The sequence below is a fragment of the Phacochoerus africanus genome, chromosome 15 (assembly GCF_016906955.1).
Source record: "Phacochoerus africanus isolate WHEZ1 chromosome 15, ROS_Pafr_v1, whole genome shotgun sequence".
NCBI lineage: Eukaryota > Metazoa > Chordata > Mammalia > Artiodactyla > Suidae > Phacochoerus > Phacochoerus africanus.
Window position 1 is genome coordinate 32,814,510 of NC_062558.1, and position 18,442 is coordinate 32,832,951.

An 18,442-nucleotide genomic window follows, 5' to 3' on the forward strand; every position below is an offset into this window, starting at 1 on the left:
GCAGCATATGGAAGTTCCAGGGCCAAGGATCGAATCCAAGCCAGAGCTGTGAACTACACCACAGCTGCAGGATTCTGGATTCTTAACCCACTGTGCCGGGGCCAGGGATCAAACCAATGCCTTCTCAGAGACAAGCCAGATCATTAACCCATTTTACCACAGCTGGAACACCAGAGATTGCATGTTTAAAGAACCAAAGTAGGAGTTCCTGTTGTGGCGGAGTGGAAACGAACCTGACGAGTATCCATGAGGACGTGGGTTTGATCCCTGGCATTGCTCAGTAGGTTAAGGATCCACTGTTGCTGTGAGCTGTGGTTTAAGTGGCAGACATGGCTCAGATCTGGCGTTGCTGTGGCTCTGGAGTAAGCTGGCAGCTATAGCTCTGATTTGACCCCTAGCCTGGGAACCTCCATATGCTGCAGGTGCAGCCCGAAAAAAACAAAAATAATAAAGACAGGAATTCCCACTGTGCTGCAGTGGAAACAATCTGACTAGTACCCACAAGGATGCGGGTTCTACCCATGGCCTCCCTCAGTGGGTTGAGGATCTGGTACTGTCATGAACTGTGTTATAGGTCACAGACACAGCTCAGATCTCGAGTTGCTATGGTTGTGGTGCTGGCTAGCAGCTGTAGCTCTGATTCAAGCCCTAGCCTGGGAACTTCCATATGCTGAGGGTGTGGCCCTAAAAAGCCAAAAAAAAGGACAATCAAATCAAATCCAATCATTTCGTGGCTTTCTATTATTTCACTTACAGATGATTAAGCTGTTCATAAGAAATTTAATAATACATTTGCATTTTCAGGTTCCCCCAAAATATTGAGTAGAAGTCCCAAAGAGAGAGCGATATAATGCTGAAACTACCTGGAATTTAAGAGTCAAGTATTAAAGAAGGTTTACAGAAAGTTGTGAACAGATAATATGAGAGCCAAAATGTTTTCTTTTAAATGAAGAAGTTATAAGCTTTTAAAAAAATACACTAATTCAAACAGTGTGGTACTGCCATAAAGGATAGATATATAGAGATCTATGGACAAGAACCGAGTCTAGTAATAAGCTCTCCCACTTGGCCAAATGATTTTCAACAAAGGTACAAAGATAATTCAATGTCTTTTCAAAAGACGGCGCTGTGGCAAATGTTACCCATATGCAAAAGACTGAATTTGAAACCCCAGCTAACACTACATTAAAAAAAAACTAATGAAAACCACTACCACCAACAAAAAAAAAACTTCTCAGAATATAAACTGGTGCAGCCTATGTGGAAAACAGTATGAAGGTTCCTTAAAAAACTAAAAACAGATTTACCGTGTATCCAGCAATCCTACTCCTGGGCATATATCCACAAAAGATAATTAGAAAAAACTCTAATTATAAAATATACATGCACCCCAATGTTCACAGCAGGATTATTTACAATAGCCAAGACAGGGAAGCAACCTAAATGTCCACTGACAGATGAACAGATAAGGAAGATGTGTTACACATATACAGCGGTATTATTACTCCGCCATAAAAAAGTATAAAAGAATGTCGTTTGCAGCAATATGGATGGACCTAGAGATTATTATATGAAGAAAGAGCTAAATATCACATGATATCACTTACATGTAGAATCTAAAAAAATTGATACAAATGAACTCATTTACAAAACAGAAATAGACTAACAGACATAGAAAACAAACTTGGGAGTTCCTGTTGTGGCTCAGCGGAAACAATGCAACTAGTACCCATGAGGATGCAGGTTCAATTCCAGGCCTCATTCAGTGGGTTAAGGAACCAGATGCTGTGAGCTGTGGTGTAGCTCAAAGACGTGGCTCGGATGCTGTGTTGCTGTGGCTATGGTATAGGCTGACAGCTGCAGCTGCGACTGGACCCCTACCTGGGAACTTCTATACGCCACAGGTGCAGCACCTCCCCCAAAGAAAACAAACTTATGGTTACCAGAGGGGTAAGGGGGGAGGAGAAGGCATCAACTGATTATGAATGGATATATAAAATGTGGTCTATCTATACAATGGAGTTCACATAAAAAGCAAAGAAATACTGACACACACAACAACATGGATGAACCCTGAAAACGTAACAGTAAGTAGAAAAAAAGCCACCCACAAAAGGCCACATATTGTATGGTTCCTTCCATATGAAAAGTCCAGAACAGCCAAATCCATGAAGACAAAAAGTAGATTAGTGGTGGCTTAGGGTGGAGGTAGGGGTGGGGAGAAGTATTTGAAAACAAATGAGGAGTTCTGTCTGACTAGGAACCATGAGGTTGAGAGTTCGATCCCTAGCCTCGCTCAGTGGTAAGGATCTGGCGTTGCCCTGAGCTGTGGTGTAGGTCGCAGACGCGGCTCAGACCTGGTGTTGCTGTGGCTGTGGTTTAGGCCGGTGGCTCCGATTAGACCCCTAGCTTGGGCACCTCCATACTGCCGTGGGTTTGGCCCTAAAGACAGAAAAGACAAAAAAAAAAAAAAAAAGAAAAGAAAAAAGAAAAAAAGAAAGCAAATGAGAAGTGACTGCTAAGGGCTTATGTGGTGCTTATACAACTCTATGAATATACAAAAAACCACTAAACTATACTTTAAATGACTAAACCATATGTAAATTATACCTCAATAAAACTGTTACAAAAACATTCTATCTCATATGCTTCAAAGTAAAAATAATTTTTTTCCTTCATAATGTAATAAATTCATGCAAGTGTATTACTCTAAGGGCATGAAGGACTGGGTGTAAAAAATAATGTTGAGGAAATAAAAGCAAATGGGCATGAACACCTATAACATATTTATATTAAGTTGAAGATGATGCAAAATAAGATCATCTGTTGCTTAGGGAATCTACTACTTATATGCAGTGTAAAGAATTACAAGGAAAGAAATCCTTCACTCCTACAGGAGGATGTAGCTGAGGTGGGCAAGTACCCAGGAGGACTTTAACTATAGCAGAGTGCTTGACATATTAAGTAAGCTGAGTAGCAACCATCTGAGCATTCAGTTATTATTCTTTTTATCATGTCCATGCATTAATTATAGCTTAAAAAAATTTAAATTCACAACTGCTAATAGCATTAAAGATGACCAGATAAATGTGCTAAAGTATGAAACAATATTTAATATTTTGAATACTGCCAATAAGTCAAAAATGAAGCTATCAAGCAAAAACTTAATTTTTAGGAAGCTAGAACACAGGCTAGGAAAAGGCTGCCTTTTGCCTTTGCTCTATCATATTTGAATAAAGTAATCAAATGAACATGAAGTAATAACTTATGATGACTTCCAATATGAAAATTACATTCTCTTTCATTTAATAGCTATATTGTTATTAAATCTCATGATTTCAGTTACCCTACCTAAAGCATACACACAGACAACTTAAGAATATTTAGCTTTCTACACATATGGTTTGATGTTTCTGGGTATACATATAAAATACATTTTTGTAAATGGATGATATAAAAATTCTTAGTAATATTTAAAAAATTGTTTTAAAAATTCTAATTCATTAGTCAATACAATACTTACCCTAAAATCATTCTTAAATTTCTTTAAATCATCAATCTGTTTTCTATGTTCAGAAACAACTGGTGATATACCTGTAAAAATATGAAGTATTAGATCTAGATTTCTTTTTCTATTTTTAATTTTTTTGGCTGTGCTCATAGCATGTGGAAGTTCCCAGGCCAGGGATCAAACTGGTGCCACAGTAGCAACCCAAGCTGCTGCAGTGACAGCACTGGATCCTCAATTCACTGTACTACAGGACAACTCCTAGATTTATTTCTAATCTTTAAGATTTTTTTTAGGATGGGATGGTGGAAATGAAAAATAACCTCTATCCAAAATAACAAAACTTTCAATATATTATAGATTTTGACATTTGTCAAATTATGCACTTAAATATCACAACACTAAGAAATTAAAGTGTTGACCAAAAAAGTAATATGTACTGGGCATCAGATTAGACATATTCCTTCCTATTTCTACAGATATACCTAAAGACTTTTTAAAGCTCTAACCTTTACTTTCAGCTTTTGGGAAGCTAGGTGATGTCTCATTGGACTTCATATTTTCTTTATTTCCTGCAGGAGAGTTCTGCCTCTGATCTTGAAGCCTGGAATCTTTAGCTAGAAAACAGTATTTTATATAAAAAGGTTAATAGAAGCTATAGAAGTAAAATTGGGAAATACTCAACCATTTGATCCTGTGTTTTTGGAAAAGAATATTTCTACTTAGAGACTTTCCTACTTCGCAGACGTATGAAATACATTTTTTCTTTTTTTTTGCTGCTCCTATGGTATATGGAAGTTCCTGGGCCAGGGAAGAAACCTGAGCCACATCACCGAATCCTTAAGTGCTAGGCCACCAGGAAATTCCACTAATAAATTTTACTTATATTGTTATTTACTACCCAGGAATGTAAACTCTCTTAAACTTTCAGAATAACATATATGAAATTAGCAGGCTTTATTTTTATTGTTCTTTTCAGGCTACACTTGCTACATATGGGAAGTTCCCAGGCCAGGGGTTGACTTGGAGCTGCAGCTGGCAGCCAACGCCACAGCCACAGCAACACCAGATCCTTAACCCACTGAGAAAGGCCAGAGATCGAACTTGTGTCCTCATGGATACCAGTTGTGTTCATTACTGCTGAGCCATGATGAGAACTCCTGAAATTAGCAGTATTACTTAAACAACTAACTTTATTTACATAAAATTTTTAATATGCCATCAAATACTTACCTATGGATAAAACAACATAACCATTTTTCACACAATGTTAAATGTCTAAAATTCAATTTCACCAATGACATCATGGATCTAGAAGCCCTTTCTTACATACCCTCAATAGATGGGGTAACAGCTCTGTTGGATGCAGGACTGGCAGGCGTAGGAGATGCAGCTGGTAAAGGCATAGGGACAGCATCAGTTGGAATAACACCAGCTTGGGGAGAAGCAAGAACTGGCCCACTAGGAGTATTTCCAATACTATTCTGTCTGGGAGACCTGGGTCTGTGAGTTTTAGGGGATAATCTTGGAACTACAAGAAAGAGAAAAGTTACCCATTATATCCTCAGCTAAAATGTCACTTCATCAAAAAGGTTTTTCTGAAAGATCTGAAAGATCTAGGTAACATAGTTCTATCTGACCTCCCAATTACTCATCTCATCACCTGTTTTCTTTTCCAAAGTCTCAGGAATAATGGTGACGACAGAGTATAAATATCTGAAGAATGAAAACAATTACTAATAACCATGTACGACAGTCATTTTCCCTCCTAACTAAATATATGAATTCTAAAAGGCAGTGTTTTAAATGAAGTTAAAAACTGGATTTCTAAGGAAGGACAAGTGCTACTTCTTAGGATAAAGATAACAACATTCTCTACTAGAAGGTGAGACTGTTTCTTTAAAATACATGTGTGGAGGAGGGGAAGAGAATCCCTAAGACGTAGGCTTATTTGTTTCTCCTTCAAATAATAAACACATTTTAGCAGTTTATTTACCACAGCAAAATCCACTCTTCAGTAACTAAGGAAACTGGGAACTCAAATTAGGGCAAAGGGGAAGATAATCCAAGGAAGAGTTCATATTCCACATAACTTCAAAATAAGTATCTAATAGGTTTCATATTTTATATAAACCTATTCAGATTCAAAGATTTAGAGGAAATAGTTCAATTTGCTTCACTTTAGTGATTCTTTACCCTAAGTAACAAGGGTCATGGAAGGAAACTATTATTCAACAACTGTCACTTTTCTGATTAGTATAAAGAGCAAACCTGTAATACTGCTGGGTGTATCTATTAACAACTATGATTTTACTCTTTCACCTCTTTCTTTTTTTATGGTGGTGGTGGTGGGGTGGCCCACAGCATATGGAAGCTCCCTGGGCAGAGATCAAACCTGTACCACAGCAATGACCCGAGCCGCTGCAGTGACAACACTGGATCCATAACCTGCTACACCACAAGGGAACTCCCTACTCTTTCACTTCTACAATCATGTTGTTACTTTCAAAATTCATTTCCATATCATCTGAATACTGTCAAATAATTACTGATACACAGAAGAAATTAAGATTTTAGAAACTATTTTTTGTCAACTGAATAATTTCCTTGTAACTGAAGACCAAATTAGAAAAATAGAAAGTTCAAAGGAATTTACCATAAAATTACACTTACATGAAAGTGAGAAATGTATATCAACTAAAGACATTTAATGGAGTTGGGTATATTTTTCTTTCAGTTTAAAAATTTTTCTTTTAAAAGTTCCATGCACTGATTAAGATAGATTATGTCACTGCATGCTCCAACTCTAGTTATCATAGAAACAAAACATTAAGTAGCAAAAGCAATCTTAACCTAATTGTAAGGTCCTATCAAAGTATACACTTTTTACATTTTTATAGCTGCTGTCAGCACATTCTTCAGGCTGGTCAAAGATAAAACTTGGGCCCTCATGTTTGTTAATCCTTAAAAAGGATATATAGGGAGTTCCCGTCGTGGCGCAGTGGTTAATGAATCCGACTAGGAACCATGAGGTTGCCAGTTTGGTCCCTGCCCTTGCTCAGTGGGTTAACGATCCAGTGCTGCCGTGAGCTGTGGTGTAGGTTGCAGACTCGGCTTGGATCCCGCACTGCTGTGGCTCTGGCGTAGGCCGGTGGCTACAGCTCTGATTCGACCCCGAGCCTGGGAACCTCCATATGCCATGGGAGCGGCCCAAGAAATGGCAAAAAGACAAAAAAAAAAAAAAAAAGGATATATAGTTGGAAATTAGTGCCATATATGGATGCTAAAGAAACACATGGCACTTCGGCCCAGAATAGTGTCTAGCATAAAGTAAGATGTCAATAGGGAGTTTCCATAGTGGCTCAGTGGTTAACAAACCAGACTAGTATCCATGAGTACATGGGTCCAATCCCTCGCCTTGCTCAGTGGGCTTGGGGATCTGGCATTGCCATGAGCTGTGGTTGGGTCGAAGATGCGGCTTGCATCATGTGTTGCTATGGCTGTGGCGAAGGCCATCAGCTACAGCTCCAATTCAACCCTAGCCTGGGAACTTCCATATGCCATGGGTTTGGCACTAAGAAGACCAAAAAAAAAAAAAACAAACCTCAATAAAAATGTATCAAATGAATGAATGGGGGAAAAAAAAAGAAACACATAGCATTGCAAGCCTGTAAGCCCAAAATAAATGTGGAATCAATGAACAAAGTTTCTAAGAAGACAGGAAATGTGACCCCCTCCAAAAATTGTTATGTACTGTATTTGCCTTCCATTTGAGTGGCCCTTTATAAAACCATAATAAAATATATTCATATTTATGAACCCCATATGAATTTCATCACAAGACCCTAAAGTAGACTAGGCAAAAACTACTTTACTCACTGAGAAAACTGAAATTCAAAATGATCACTTGATTTGCTCCAACATATGGTGACTTAAGTGGTAGAACCCAGAATAAAAATTGTTTTCCAAATTCCTGGTTACTCTTTTAAATATATACACTTAGACTTCCTCAAACAGAGCTCAAGCTCAGCCCTTTTACATCAAATATAATAACAAAGTGTCTTTGATACTATGCTTTAAGCCAAGTGTTACCTACCCCCGCTGACCACTGAAGACCATGTGCCCCCTGCGGGACTAGTCCTTGCTGCTGGAGGAGCAGCTGCTTCACTTGGTGAGGTATGGGATACAAATTCTAGGCCACTGGAAATGGAACCCCGCCCAGCAGAAACTCTGTGATTTCGAGGGTGTCGTTGGGCCTTTGGGGACATCCTTGGAGGCCCTAAGAAAGGAACAGTGAACATCACATAAATGCCACAATGTCTACCAGTACTACTTTTCTGTTTAATACACACACCCTATTCTTTTTCTTTATCCCTCTCACACACACACACACCTTTCTCCCCTTCCTCCCCATTTCTTCTTGGTTAAAAAAAAAGAAAACAAACGCCATTTACATTTTTGGCTATACTCTCAGAATTATTTTGTGGAATGACATAAAATTTTAATAATACATTTTATTTTCCTTATTTTTAAAGAAAGGGAAGGAGGCAGCTGGTGGTAAGAAATCAAACAGTGAGATGTCATAATTCTGCAAAGATTTTAGCAATTTGTTTACTCTATGTCCATAATTTATAGGCATATAAAAATAATAAAACATTTATAAAGGTTATAGCTACATGACGTAATAATCTTTATTTTACCACATACTTTTAGCTTTTTCCTTCAAATTTTCTTTAATACATTACTTATAAAATTAGAAGAAAAACATATTTTTTAGAGTATCTTTTTTTTTTTGGCTGTGCAGGTGGCATGCAGAAGTTCCAGGGCCAGGGAACCCGCACCACAGCAGTGACCTGAGCCACAGCAATGACAATGTTGATGATCCTTAACCTGCTGAGCTGCCAGGGCACTCCAGAAAAAAAAAAAAAACTCTTTAAAGAGAAAACTATTAACCTCAATACATTTTTTTACTAAGGATTATATGCAAATTCCCTTCTTTAATTTCTCTAAAACCTTAATTTATTAACATCTTCTGCCATGATGATCAATTTTATAATCCATGTCTTAAAGCAGTCCTCACTTGTAAGCAGTTTCTCAGACTTAACAGTCTTAACTAACAGTCTGGGAGCTAAAAATTCTACTAGTAAGGCAGGACTTGCAGACTAGAATAACTGACACTTGGGGAAGAAATTTGCACTATATGAATTGTCAAAATTCCACATCAATTCTGTCACCCCATTAGCGATTTCTATTTCTAAAGAAGTCTACTGTGCATTCAAACAAAACATCAGGTGAAAACAGTGGACAGAATGGCTCTTACCAGAGAAGCCTGATAGTGCTAACACTGTCAGGCTTTGCACTATCACTGACAGTGCAAAGTTCATTATTTTTTTATTTTTATTTTTTAGGGCCACACACGTGGCATATGGAGTCCCAGGCTAGGGGTCAAATTGGATCTACAGCTGCAGACCTACACCACAGCCGCGGCAACACCAGAGCCAAGCCTCGTCTGTGACCTATACAAGAGCCTATGGGAACACTGAAGCCATAACTGAAACTCCCAAAGTTCATTCTTAATGTCAATGCCAAAGCTGCTGAACTAGCACCTTGCTGCCAAACTCTTTAAACTGTCAAATTCATTTATGTCCTTAGTAGTACTTCAATCATGGACATACCTTAAGAATGTTAATGTTATATAATTTTAAACTGAAGATACAATTTATATTGAAGATTGAATTAGGAACTGGGTATTTGCATATTTATACATATTTTTATATCCCTTTATAGAAAAAGACCAAGAAAGATGGTTGGCATAGCTCAATGAAATCAAAGTTAGAATTTAACTTTAAAAAATTCAGTCTTTTTGGCAGTATGTAAAATACTTGCAGAAACAAAATAATTCTCTATATTGAATACAGAAAACCATTATATTTAATAGCTTTATTTTGAAGTTTACATTTTAAAAATACTTCAGTGTCACCTAACTACACAACTAGAAAACGTATTTTCATTCAATTAGTTAAAAATAAAGAGTGAATAATGTAGCATCCCTGAATATGCAGAAGGTATACTCTGACGTGAATCCTTCTATCTAACCGTGGTGAACAAGCTCACACTCACTAATGAGTCTTGCTTTTATCTAACATATTCTCATGATATGAACATCACTTATGCAAATAATAGACCAAATAAATACTTCATCAGAATTAAACTTTTCTTTTAGAAGCCACCATCACGGACACTTTTGAGTAGGGAAGTAACCTTGAAAATCAGTGCAATGGGCTGTTTAAGGTTAGCCTCTTTAGGCAGGATCACATGACCTCCCTGCCTAGATGGCAAAAATTTATTAAACAGCAGGCAACACGTTTTCTCTAGGCAAGCACTTTACGCCAGAAAACTGTATCAGTTTCAACATAAGCAATATTACCTGCAATTTTAATGAACAAATCAGATTAAAATTTTAATATCAAATGCTCTCAATAACATCAAAGGCCATTATCATTCAGAAAATAAGTTTTTAATTTATTCACTACATTTAAATAAAAATGTGACCTTTCTACAACACATCTATGTATCTGATATATAGCAATGGTGGATTTAGCATCAAACATTGAATGAGAATTACAGGATTTTATTTTATTTATTTATTTTGTCTTTTGTCTTTTTTAGGGCTGCAACCGCGGCATATGGAGGTTCCCAGGCTAGGGGGTCTAATCAGAGCCATTGCTGCTGGCCTACGCCACAGGCACAGCAACGCCAGATCCTTAACCGTCTGAGCAAGGCCAGGGATTGAACCTGCAACCTCATGGTTCCTAGTCGGATTCATTTCCACTGCACCACGATGGGAACTCCAGGATTTTATTTTTTGACAAGGGCAAAAAGACCCTTAAAGATTCATACATTGTTTTTATTAACAGTTTTATCTTAGATCAAGGACTTCTTGCAGATTAAATAAATATTACACAATAAAATATTACAAAGCTAATTTTTTTCTTAAACTCCCAAACACAAAATGAAACTCTGTATTGTCATCTATGGGCAAACACACAGGGGCAGCTACATGCAATGTCCCTCTCAAAAAGGACCTTTAAACCACCACTCCTGCCTCTGGCCAACAGGCAGAATCACAAGTAACCTCGGCAGGGAGCTATAAAATGACAGGCTCTACAGTAAGTCCAAGACTGGTGAAGAAAGTTCACGTTTTACCATTAACCACTACATACATTATAAAGTGGAGGGAGAAGGCCTTGGGCTATAAAGCAGTAGCATCATTACCAGGCAGAGATTAAACCCCCATTCTTACAATTCAAGATAATTCATCGCTTCACACGCATTTATCAAATTTCTCTCTAGTGAACAAAAGGTTAATAGAAATAGTTTTAATAAACTAAAGTTAAAACACGGAAATTATAGGTTATTAAATAATGAAGAGGAAACTATTTTGTAATTATAAACTCACATAGGAGTTAAACAAAGACAAACAAAAACATGAACAAATTGTGGTATTGTACCTTCTGAAGACATGCGTTTAGGCATAGTAGAGACAGGAGCTGGAGAACCATGAGCAGAGGGGTGAGACGGGGGTCTGGATGGCCGCGAGGGGGGCCTGGAGGGCGGCCGTGTAGGGGTGGCTGCCCGAGGTGGAAGAGAGTTGGGACCTGACTGGTAGCGAGAAGGTGGGCGAGAGGAAGGAGATGGGCAAGGCGATGGCCAGGGAACACCTGACAGAACAAATGATATGAAGGAAAGTATAAAAACTAAAGAAAAAAATGAGGGAAAAAAAGTAAACAGAAAAAAAAGTAAAATGACAAAAATGATTTCTTGTACATTTTAACCCTTTGAGGACAGTCATTTGATTTGTGATAAGTTTTAGCATAACTTAACTGACATAAATTCACATTTTACTTTAACCTCCTTAAAATTCTGTTTAAATGAACACACGTTCCCAAAGGGTTAATTAGGATCTACACATACTATTGAAGAAGACAGTTAAGACTATGCCTATTAATCCTGCTTCTATAACTGTTTCTCGGTAATCAATTGTTAAAAGGAGTACAACATACACTAGATAATTTCACACAATAAATCACAAAACTCAGGAAGCGGATTATTTACTATATTAGTTTTAGCTTTTTGAAACATCAGCTATTATATCCCATTAAAAATGCTAGTTTCTTATAATTATCTGTGATTTTCTTCTATTTCATACTTGAATGTAAAGCTCAGTTTGAAATCTCATTAAACAACACCATTTAAGGAGAAATGTAACATTACTTCTGCTATTTTCTAGAGTCACAGGAGTGACAGGTTAATATCCATTGCTTTTTCACTTATTTTAATCCTATCAAATTGGGAAAAAGGGGGACATTCTAAATAATTTATGCAATTAAACATTCATTTAAGAGACTGCTTAATAAACAATGCAACTACAGAGCAGTCATCACCAAATAATTGACACCAAGAAATATGCACAGGTTGATGTACAGCTAACATGTAACATGACGTATTACTTACCTCAATCTTAGGAAACAGTCCAGGTCTCCTCTCCATAGGGTTCCACACACTTGAGTATCATACATTTCCTAGCCCCTTTCAGGTTTTTTACTTTGAAAATTCTGTTCATAAACAACTAAAACTCTTTACTCAGTGAGCAAAGAAATTTCACCCCCAATACAAAGTACAGAAAATACTCAAGAGTGTTCATTTGGAGAGGAATTCTGGAGAAAGATTCAATGAAAACAAATGAAATTGGAAACTTAGTGTTCTCTATTTTTCTAACTTTCCAAATTCACATATCTAAAATTGAAAGCCACTGTTCCCTGGTAATAACACAGTATCAGTATTATTAACTACCATATTTCCATACAGTCTTTAGTACAGCTGTCCAGTATCCCTGACTTGTACGAGAGATCCATGACCAATAAGCTAATTTAACCTAAATTTTGAGGTAGAAAAAATATCTTCCTACTGAAGACACAACTTTCTTTTACTTAAGCTAAACTCTAATATCCACCCTTACACTAAGAGTTGTTTCTATTGTTTTTTAAGCACATTTTTTCCTTCACCACGTTCACATGACTCTTGGTCATGTACTGTATTACAAGTTACCTCAAATCCTTCCTTGAAATAAACAAAATATAAATATATAAACAAACAGTTCATAAAAATGAATCTATATTAAGCACTAGGTGTTTTACACAAACTGGTATTTTTCAATGTTAACTATGTCTAAATAATTTTATCATCCAGTGGTTTAAAAATTGAGAACCTACCCAAAGTTTCCAATTTCTTTGTATGTAGAGTGCTTTTTTGCCAAGTGAATGGTTTTGGTTAAATTTAGCACTTTATAATTCATCATACTAAATACTGTATACACCATTAACTTATATTACTTTTTACTAATTTTATATCCAGAATGGCAAATTTAAAATAATTTAAGTGAAAACTACTCCACAAAAATCATTAAATGTATTCATGTCCTTATCAATTATATAAATGTAAATATTTAGAAAACAGTATATTTCGATCAATGATATGATGGAGAAATTTGGTCAAAATACTTGCCTCCATTAACTACTCTTTGGTCTGAACCAGAATTCGGGTTGAAATCTGAAGTGTGAGAGGTGGATCTTGACGGCATGGAGCCTGACCCAGGCTGACCCATACGTGGTGAATTCTGTCGCCCACTTCCCCACGATATGACTTCTCTATTTCTTTGTCCAGGAGGAATATATTTATTTTCCCTGAAAATGAGAGATTCTCTAAATCATTTTATCCTAATAAGTACCAGGCCAATGAAACATTTCTAAAAAGTAACTTAGGCAGAAGGGAATGTTTGTTATTAAAAAGTTAAACACTTACACCAAACTGCCTCACCCCCAGACACCCCTGTTCTTCCATCCTACCCTAAGCTCCAGCCTCTCACCTTTCCTTTCCCTCAGATTCTCTCCCTAAGGACAAAATTTAACAGATGTGTATTCATTCTTATCCTATTTGGCCTCTTTATGGCTGATTCTCTCAATCATTAAATGTCTCCTTAAAACTCTTCCTCCTTGGTTTTCTCTACTTGGTTTTTTCTCTGATTTCTTCTCTCTTCTCCTGTTCGTCAGTTTTTCATGGCTTCAACATCAATCCCCAACTCCACATTGTCAATCCCACAGTCTCAACATCTCTCACTGAACACTTTCATTCAAATCATGACTCTAGGCTATGAGTGCCTTGAAGACAGAAAATGTATCTTCTACCACGTATGCAGAATGTTTACGAATAAATGCACAAAAGATCTGTGAGCCCCTCAAATGCAAGAAATTGCACAAATGGCTCATTATATCTCTCCTCAAGCTTGCTCCATTTTTTTTTTTTTTTCTTAATCTCCATTACCAACACAATCACCAATCTGCTTGGCTATCAAATAAACCTCAGGTCACCCCTGGTTTTTCTAACCTATTAGCAGTCCTGCTTGAGTTGGTTACCAAGTTCTCACACTCGAGTTATTTCAATGCAATAACTGTTTTCTATGTTTCAGTCAGTTCTCTATGTCCCAAAGTTGGTCCATGCCATCCTCTACCTACCGGGTGCTCTTTAACATGACACACAAAGAGCTTCCCTGCCGTACTTCCTATCACCAGCTACCATGACTGCACCCTCAACATACATCCTGTATTCCATGAAAACAAATCGGTTTTCCCTTTACTGGGCAAGTTCTTTCATCTGACTTTCACCACACAAGGAATTCCTCTCTTTTATGTCTCTTTGAGTGGCAGACAGATCTACTACCCTATCACAAAAACCACCTTCTCTGCAAGACTTTCACCAAGCCTACAAGGTTACACTAGTTTCCTTCTCACATGTTCCTAGTACTCTGACCACTTCTCCAATTTAGCAAACCAAACTCAACTGTAATTATGTTATATGCACCCCACCACCTATTCATTACCCTTTAACAAGTTCTTACAGACCTTGGTGTACTCATTACTGTATATTCTACACCCAGCTTCATAGAGGTGATGCTCAAAAAAAATATTTTTCAAGATTACTATAATCTCTTCTCTAAGAGAATCTTAAACCAACTCCATTTGCATTCTCTACCGAAGCTAGGTCAAAGGAAGATGAAATATAATAATAACAATACACCTTCTCACACAGACCTTGAGTTGTGTATCCAAAATACTGCATCATGATTTCCTTTAAATACCTAGTGTTTATGCTGTGGCCCTCACGTTCACTGGAATTTCTCTGAACTGCAGTGTACTTTTCTTCTTCACTCCTATCATCATTTTCCAGGGCCACCCGGGCTTTATACTGGGCACTTGATTCAATTTCTTCTGCTAACTGGTTTGCCCGTGCTTCTCGTTTTAAAAATTCTTCTGAGTTATCCCTTTCTAAGGGCACCCTGAAACATTAGGAAAGGAAAAGTTAAAATTAGTGTTTTTAAGTCAGAGTTTATATATCTATCACAATCAACTATTAAGAGAGTTTAGTGTTTAAAGTGGTGGTAAAACTGTAAGAAAGCTAAAGTCGTCTTTTATTTATAAATCAAAATTTGAATGTTTTTCTGTCACCTTTTCCTTAGAGGAATATAACATTTCCAAAACCAGTTAAACCGACTATTCCCCCATTACCTCTACACTTGCCAACTGAGAGTTTTCACAATGTAAAAATAAAACAAAATTTATTTATAGCAAAAAGTTACAGTGTAAGTAAACTATATCTAATAATCCCTGTTTTAATAAGAATTTATCAACATGGGTATAATAGGAAAATTCTTTCACATAATTGTTTTACTTAAAATCCAACAAAAACATTTATTCAACTAACTTAAGGTGATGAAATCAAAGGCAAATGCATTAAAATAAAAGCAAACTTTAAAAACTTACGTATACGAAGATAAACTGCTATCATATGTAGACACTACACCATAATTTTCTTCATTATATCGAAACATATCATTGGGATCCCATCCATTAGACTAGAAGAGAATGAAGCTCATTTTCAAAAATGACAAAGTATTCGTCTTTTTAAATTCAGCTACAGTCGATATCCACAGTTAACAATATGTATCATACAATGCAATGGAGTTCCCATCGTGGCGCAGCGGAAATGAATCCGACGAGGAACTATGAGGTTTCGGGTTCAATCCCTGGCCTCGCTCAGTGGGTTAGGGATCAGGCGTTGCTGTGAGCTGTGGTGTAGGTTACAGACGCGGCTTAGATCTTGCGTTGCTGTGGCTGTGTGTAGGCTGATGGCTACAGCTCCGATTAGACCCTTAGCCTGGGAACCTCCATATGCCACATGTGCAGCTGTAAAAAGAAAAAAAAAAAAAAAAGTATCATACTATTTAGGAAAAATCTAGCAAGATTAAGAAATAGGCAAAATTTTCCTTTAAAAGCGTCCTTAGAAAAATTTCTACATATCAGCCCTAAAAGGTGGTAACTAACTACAGCTGAATCTTGAACAATTTGGGAGATGGAGTGTAAGGGACACTGACTCCCCCTATAGTAGAAAATCCATAGATTCAATGACCCTTGGGCTGTGCAGTACACAGTATTTTCCATTGAAAAAAAAATCTGCCTGTAAGTAAATAGTTCAAACTTGCGTTCAAAGGTCAACTGTATACAAAACAATTATTTGAAATGTTATTAGTAAAAGTTTACAACATTTTAGTTACCTCATAAAATATGAGCCTTCAGGTCAGGGTTCTCTCCTTTCACTATTCCCTAACAATAATCTTTCCATAAAGTATTAACCAGAGTTCATTCTCTACAGTATTTACCTGAAACCCTTTTATTTATTCATTAATTAATTCATTTATTTACTTATTTATGTATTGCTTTTTAGAGCCACATCTATGGCATATGGAAATTCCCAGGCTAGGGGTTAATTTGGAGCTGCAGCTGCCGGCCTACATTACAGCCCATGGCAGCCCTGGATCCTTAACCCACTGAGCAAGGTCAGGGATCAAACCTACATCCTCATGGATACTAGTTGGGTTCATAACCCACTGAGCCACAACAGGAGCTCCAAAGATTAGTATTTCTTTCCCTTTTTTGGTCTGTGCCCACAGCATGTGGGAAGTTACCCCAGGCAAGGGATTAAAACCATGCTGGAGCAGCAAATACAATGAAAATGCAGGATATTTAACCTGCTGAGCCATACGGGAACTCCTACCTGAAACCTTCTTGAGTTTTACCCTGGTCATAAAGGGTAAAATACGGCACATAATTGTTATCCATCTCAGAAGAGGGCACAGCATCATCTGAGCAATGCTGATGGCAACTTCAACACTAAAGCTTGCCCCTAAGGATCCCATCAACCTTAGCTCCTGTGCTACTCCAGATAAAACTATAATGTAATTCTACCACTAAATCAACTCCTTTGGCCTAACACATGTGGACAGGAAATTAGTTACCTATCAAAACTGTACAATTACTTTATATGCTCCTTGCAAATTTAAACCATGCAGAAGGACATTCAGCAAAAAATAAAATCTTCCAATCACAGCATGCATAGATAACTACCATCAACAACTTCTTGGACATAACTCCAGACATTCTCTACGCATATATAAGAATATAATCATTACAGTCAGCTGGTTGTTTTTTTTTTTTTTTTTGTCTTTTGTCTTTTTAGGGCCACACCCACGGCATGTGAAAGTTCCCAGGCTAAGGGTCTAATCTGAGCCATAGCCACTGGCCTACAACACAGCCACAGCAACGCCAGATCCGAGCCGCGTCTACGACCTACACCACAACTCACGGCAACACCGGATCCTTAAACAACTGAGTGAGGCCAGGGATTGAACCCGTAACTTCATGGTTCCTAGTCAGATTCATTTCTACTGCACAACTCTGCAATCAGCTGTTTTGAAAATTCAAGTAGGTATCTTCTTTTTCTGCAACGTGCTTTTTCTCTTAATAAGTCTTGGTTATCTTCCCATTACAGAATACCATTCTTTTCAGTAGACATACAGTATTTCAATTAAGTGGAGGTACAATAAATCTATTTAACCCATTCCCTATTCATGGGCAGGTAGGATGTTTCAATTAGAAAAAAGGCTGTGAAAAACATCCTCATACATAATTATTTGAATATCTTATGGATATTACGGCAAAAATAAATTCTCAGATGTAGAATTGATAAAAGTGTTTTAAATTTTGATAAACATTGCCATTAACGCTCTCTAGAAAGTGCCTATCAATTTATCCACTTCACTATCAATAGAGTGCCTACTTCTCCATATCCTCCACAAAAGTAATGTGCTACACAAAGCCAAGAACATCCCCATTAAGTTATATACAATTCTTTAAAAGTTCGAAAATTAATAATGACAAGTTGCCTATGTATTTCCAATTTTACAAGTGGAAATGACTTAAACATCAAACACAAATTTGTTAAAAAGATTTCTCTAAATAGTCAATGAAAGATTTTTTTATCCAATTCAAATTTTGCTACCTAAATACTCAAATGACAAGAGACTTTGCTTTTATCTTTACAGTTCAGAAATAGAATCTATAGAATCCTAATGATAGACATTATTAAGTATTTGATTTATAGATGATATGTTATTGGAAAAGTAATAATATATGCCAAGAGACTTTTGGAAATAGATTTTTGCAGAGAATGTTCCCTAATTTTAAGACCAAGAAACTCACTTACTGCTCTAATTATTTTTTTTTCTTTTCTATTTTAGGTCCGCACCTGTGGCATATGGAGGTTCCTGGACCAGGGGTTGAACTGGAGCTGCAGCAACAGGCTTATGCCACAGCCATAGCAACACCAGAACCAAACTCCATCTAGACCTATGCTGCAGCTTGCGGCAACTCCAGATCCTTAACCGACTGAATGAGGCCAGGGATTGAATTTGCATCCTCTCAGACACTATGTCAGGTTCTTAACCTGCTGAGCCACAACAGGAACTCCTTCTAGCTCTAATTC

General features: G+C 37.1%; 1 protein-coding gene across 15 annotated transcripts in view; it reads right to left on the bottom strand.

Annotated features, from left to right (window-relative positions):
* The window catches only part of ATXN2 (ataxin 2), a 119,802-nt gene that overhangs the window by 50,088 nt on the left and 51,272 nt on the right, over nucleotides 1–18,442 (bottom strand). For 12 of the 15 annotated variants that reach the window (XR_007132159.1, XR_007132158.1, XM_047760033.1 and 9 more), the window contains exons 7-14: nucleotides 15,385–15,476; nucleotides 14,703–14,900; nucleotides 13,073–13,251; nucleotides 11,020–11,229; nucleotides 7,605–7,787; nucleotides 4,842–5,039; nucleotides 4,018–4,125; nucleotides 3,524–3,594 (exon numbers count right to left, since the gene is read on the bottom strand). Coding sequence is in view for 13 of the 15 variants with exons in the window: in XM_047760033.1 (XP_047615989.1) it covers nucleotides 3,524–3,594; nucleotides 4,018–4,125; nucleotides 4,842–5,039; nucleotides 7,605–7,787; nucleotides 11,020–11,229; nucleotides 13,073–13,251; nucleotides 14,703–14,900; nucleotides 15,385–15,476 (1,239 nt within the window). In the remaining 2 variants the exon portion in view is untranslated. The remainder of the gene's footprint in view (nucleotides 1–3,523; nucleotides 3,595–4,017; nucleotides 4,126–4,841; nucleotides 5,040–7,604; nucleotides 7,788–11,019; nucleotides 11,230–13,072; nucleotides 13,252–14,702; nucleotides 14,901–15,384; nucleotides 15,477–18,442) is intronic. The other 3 variants (XM_047760034.1, XM_047760036.1, XM_047760035.1) reach the window with 3 other exon arrangements.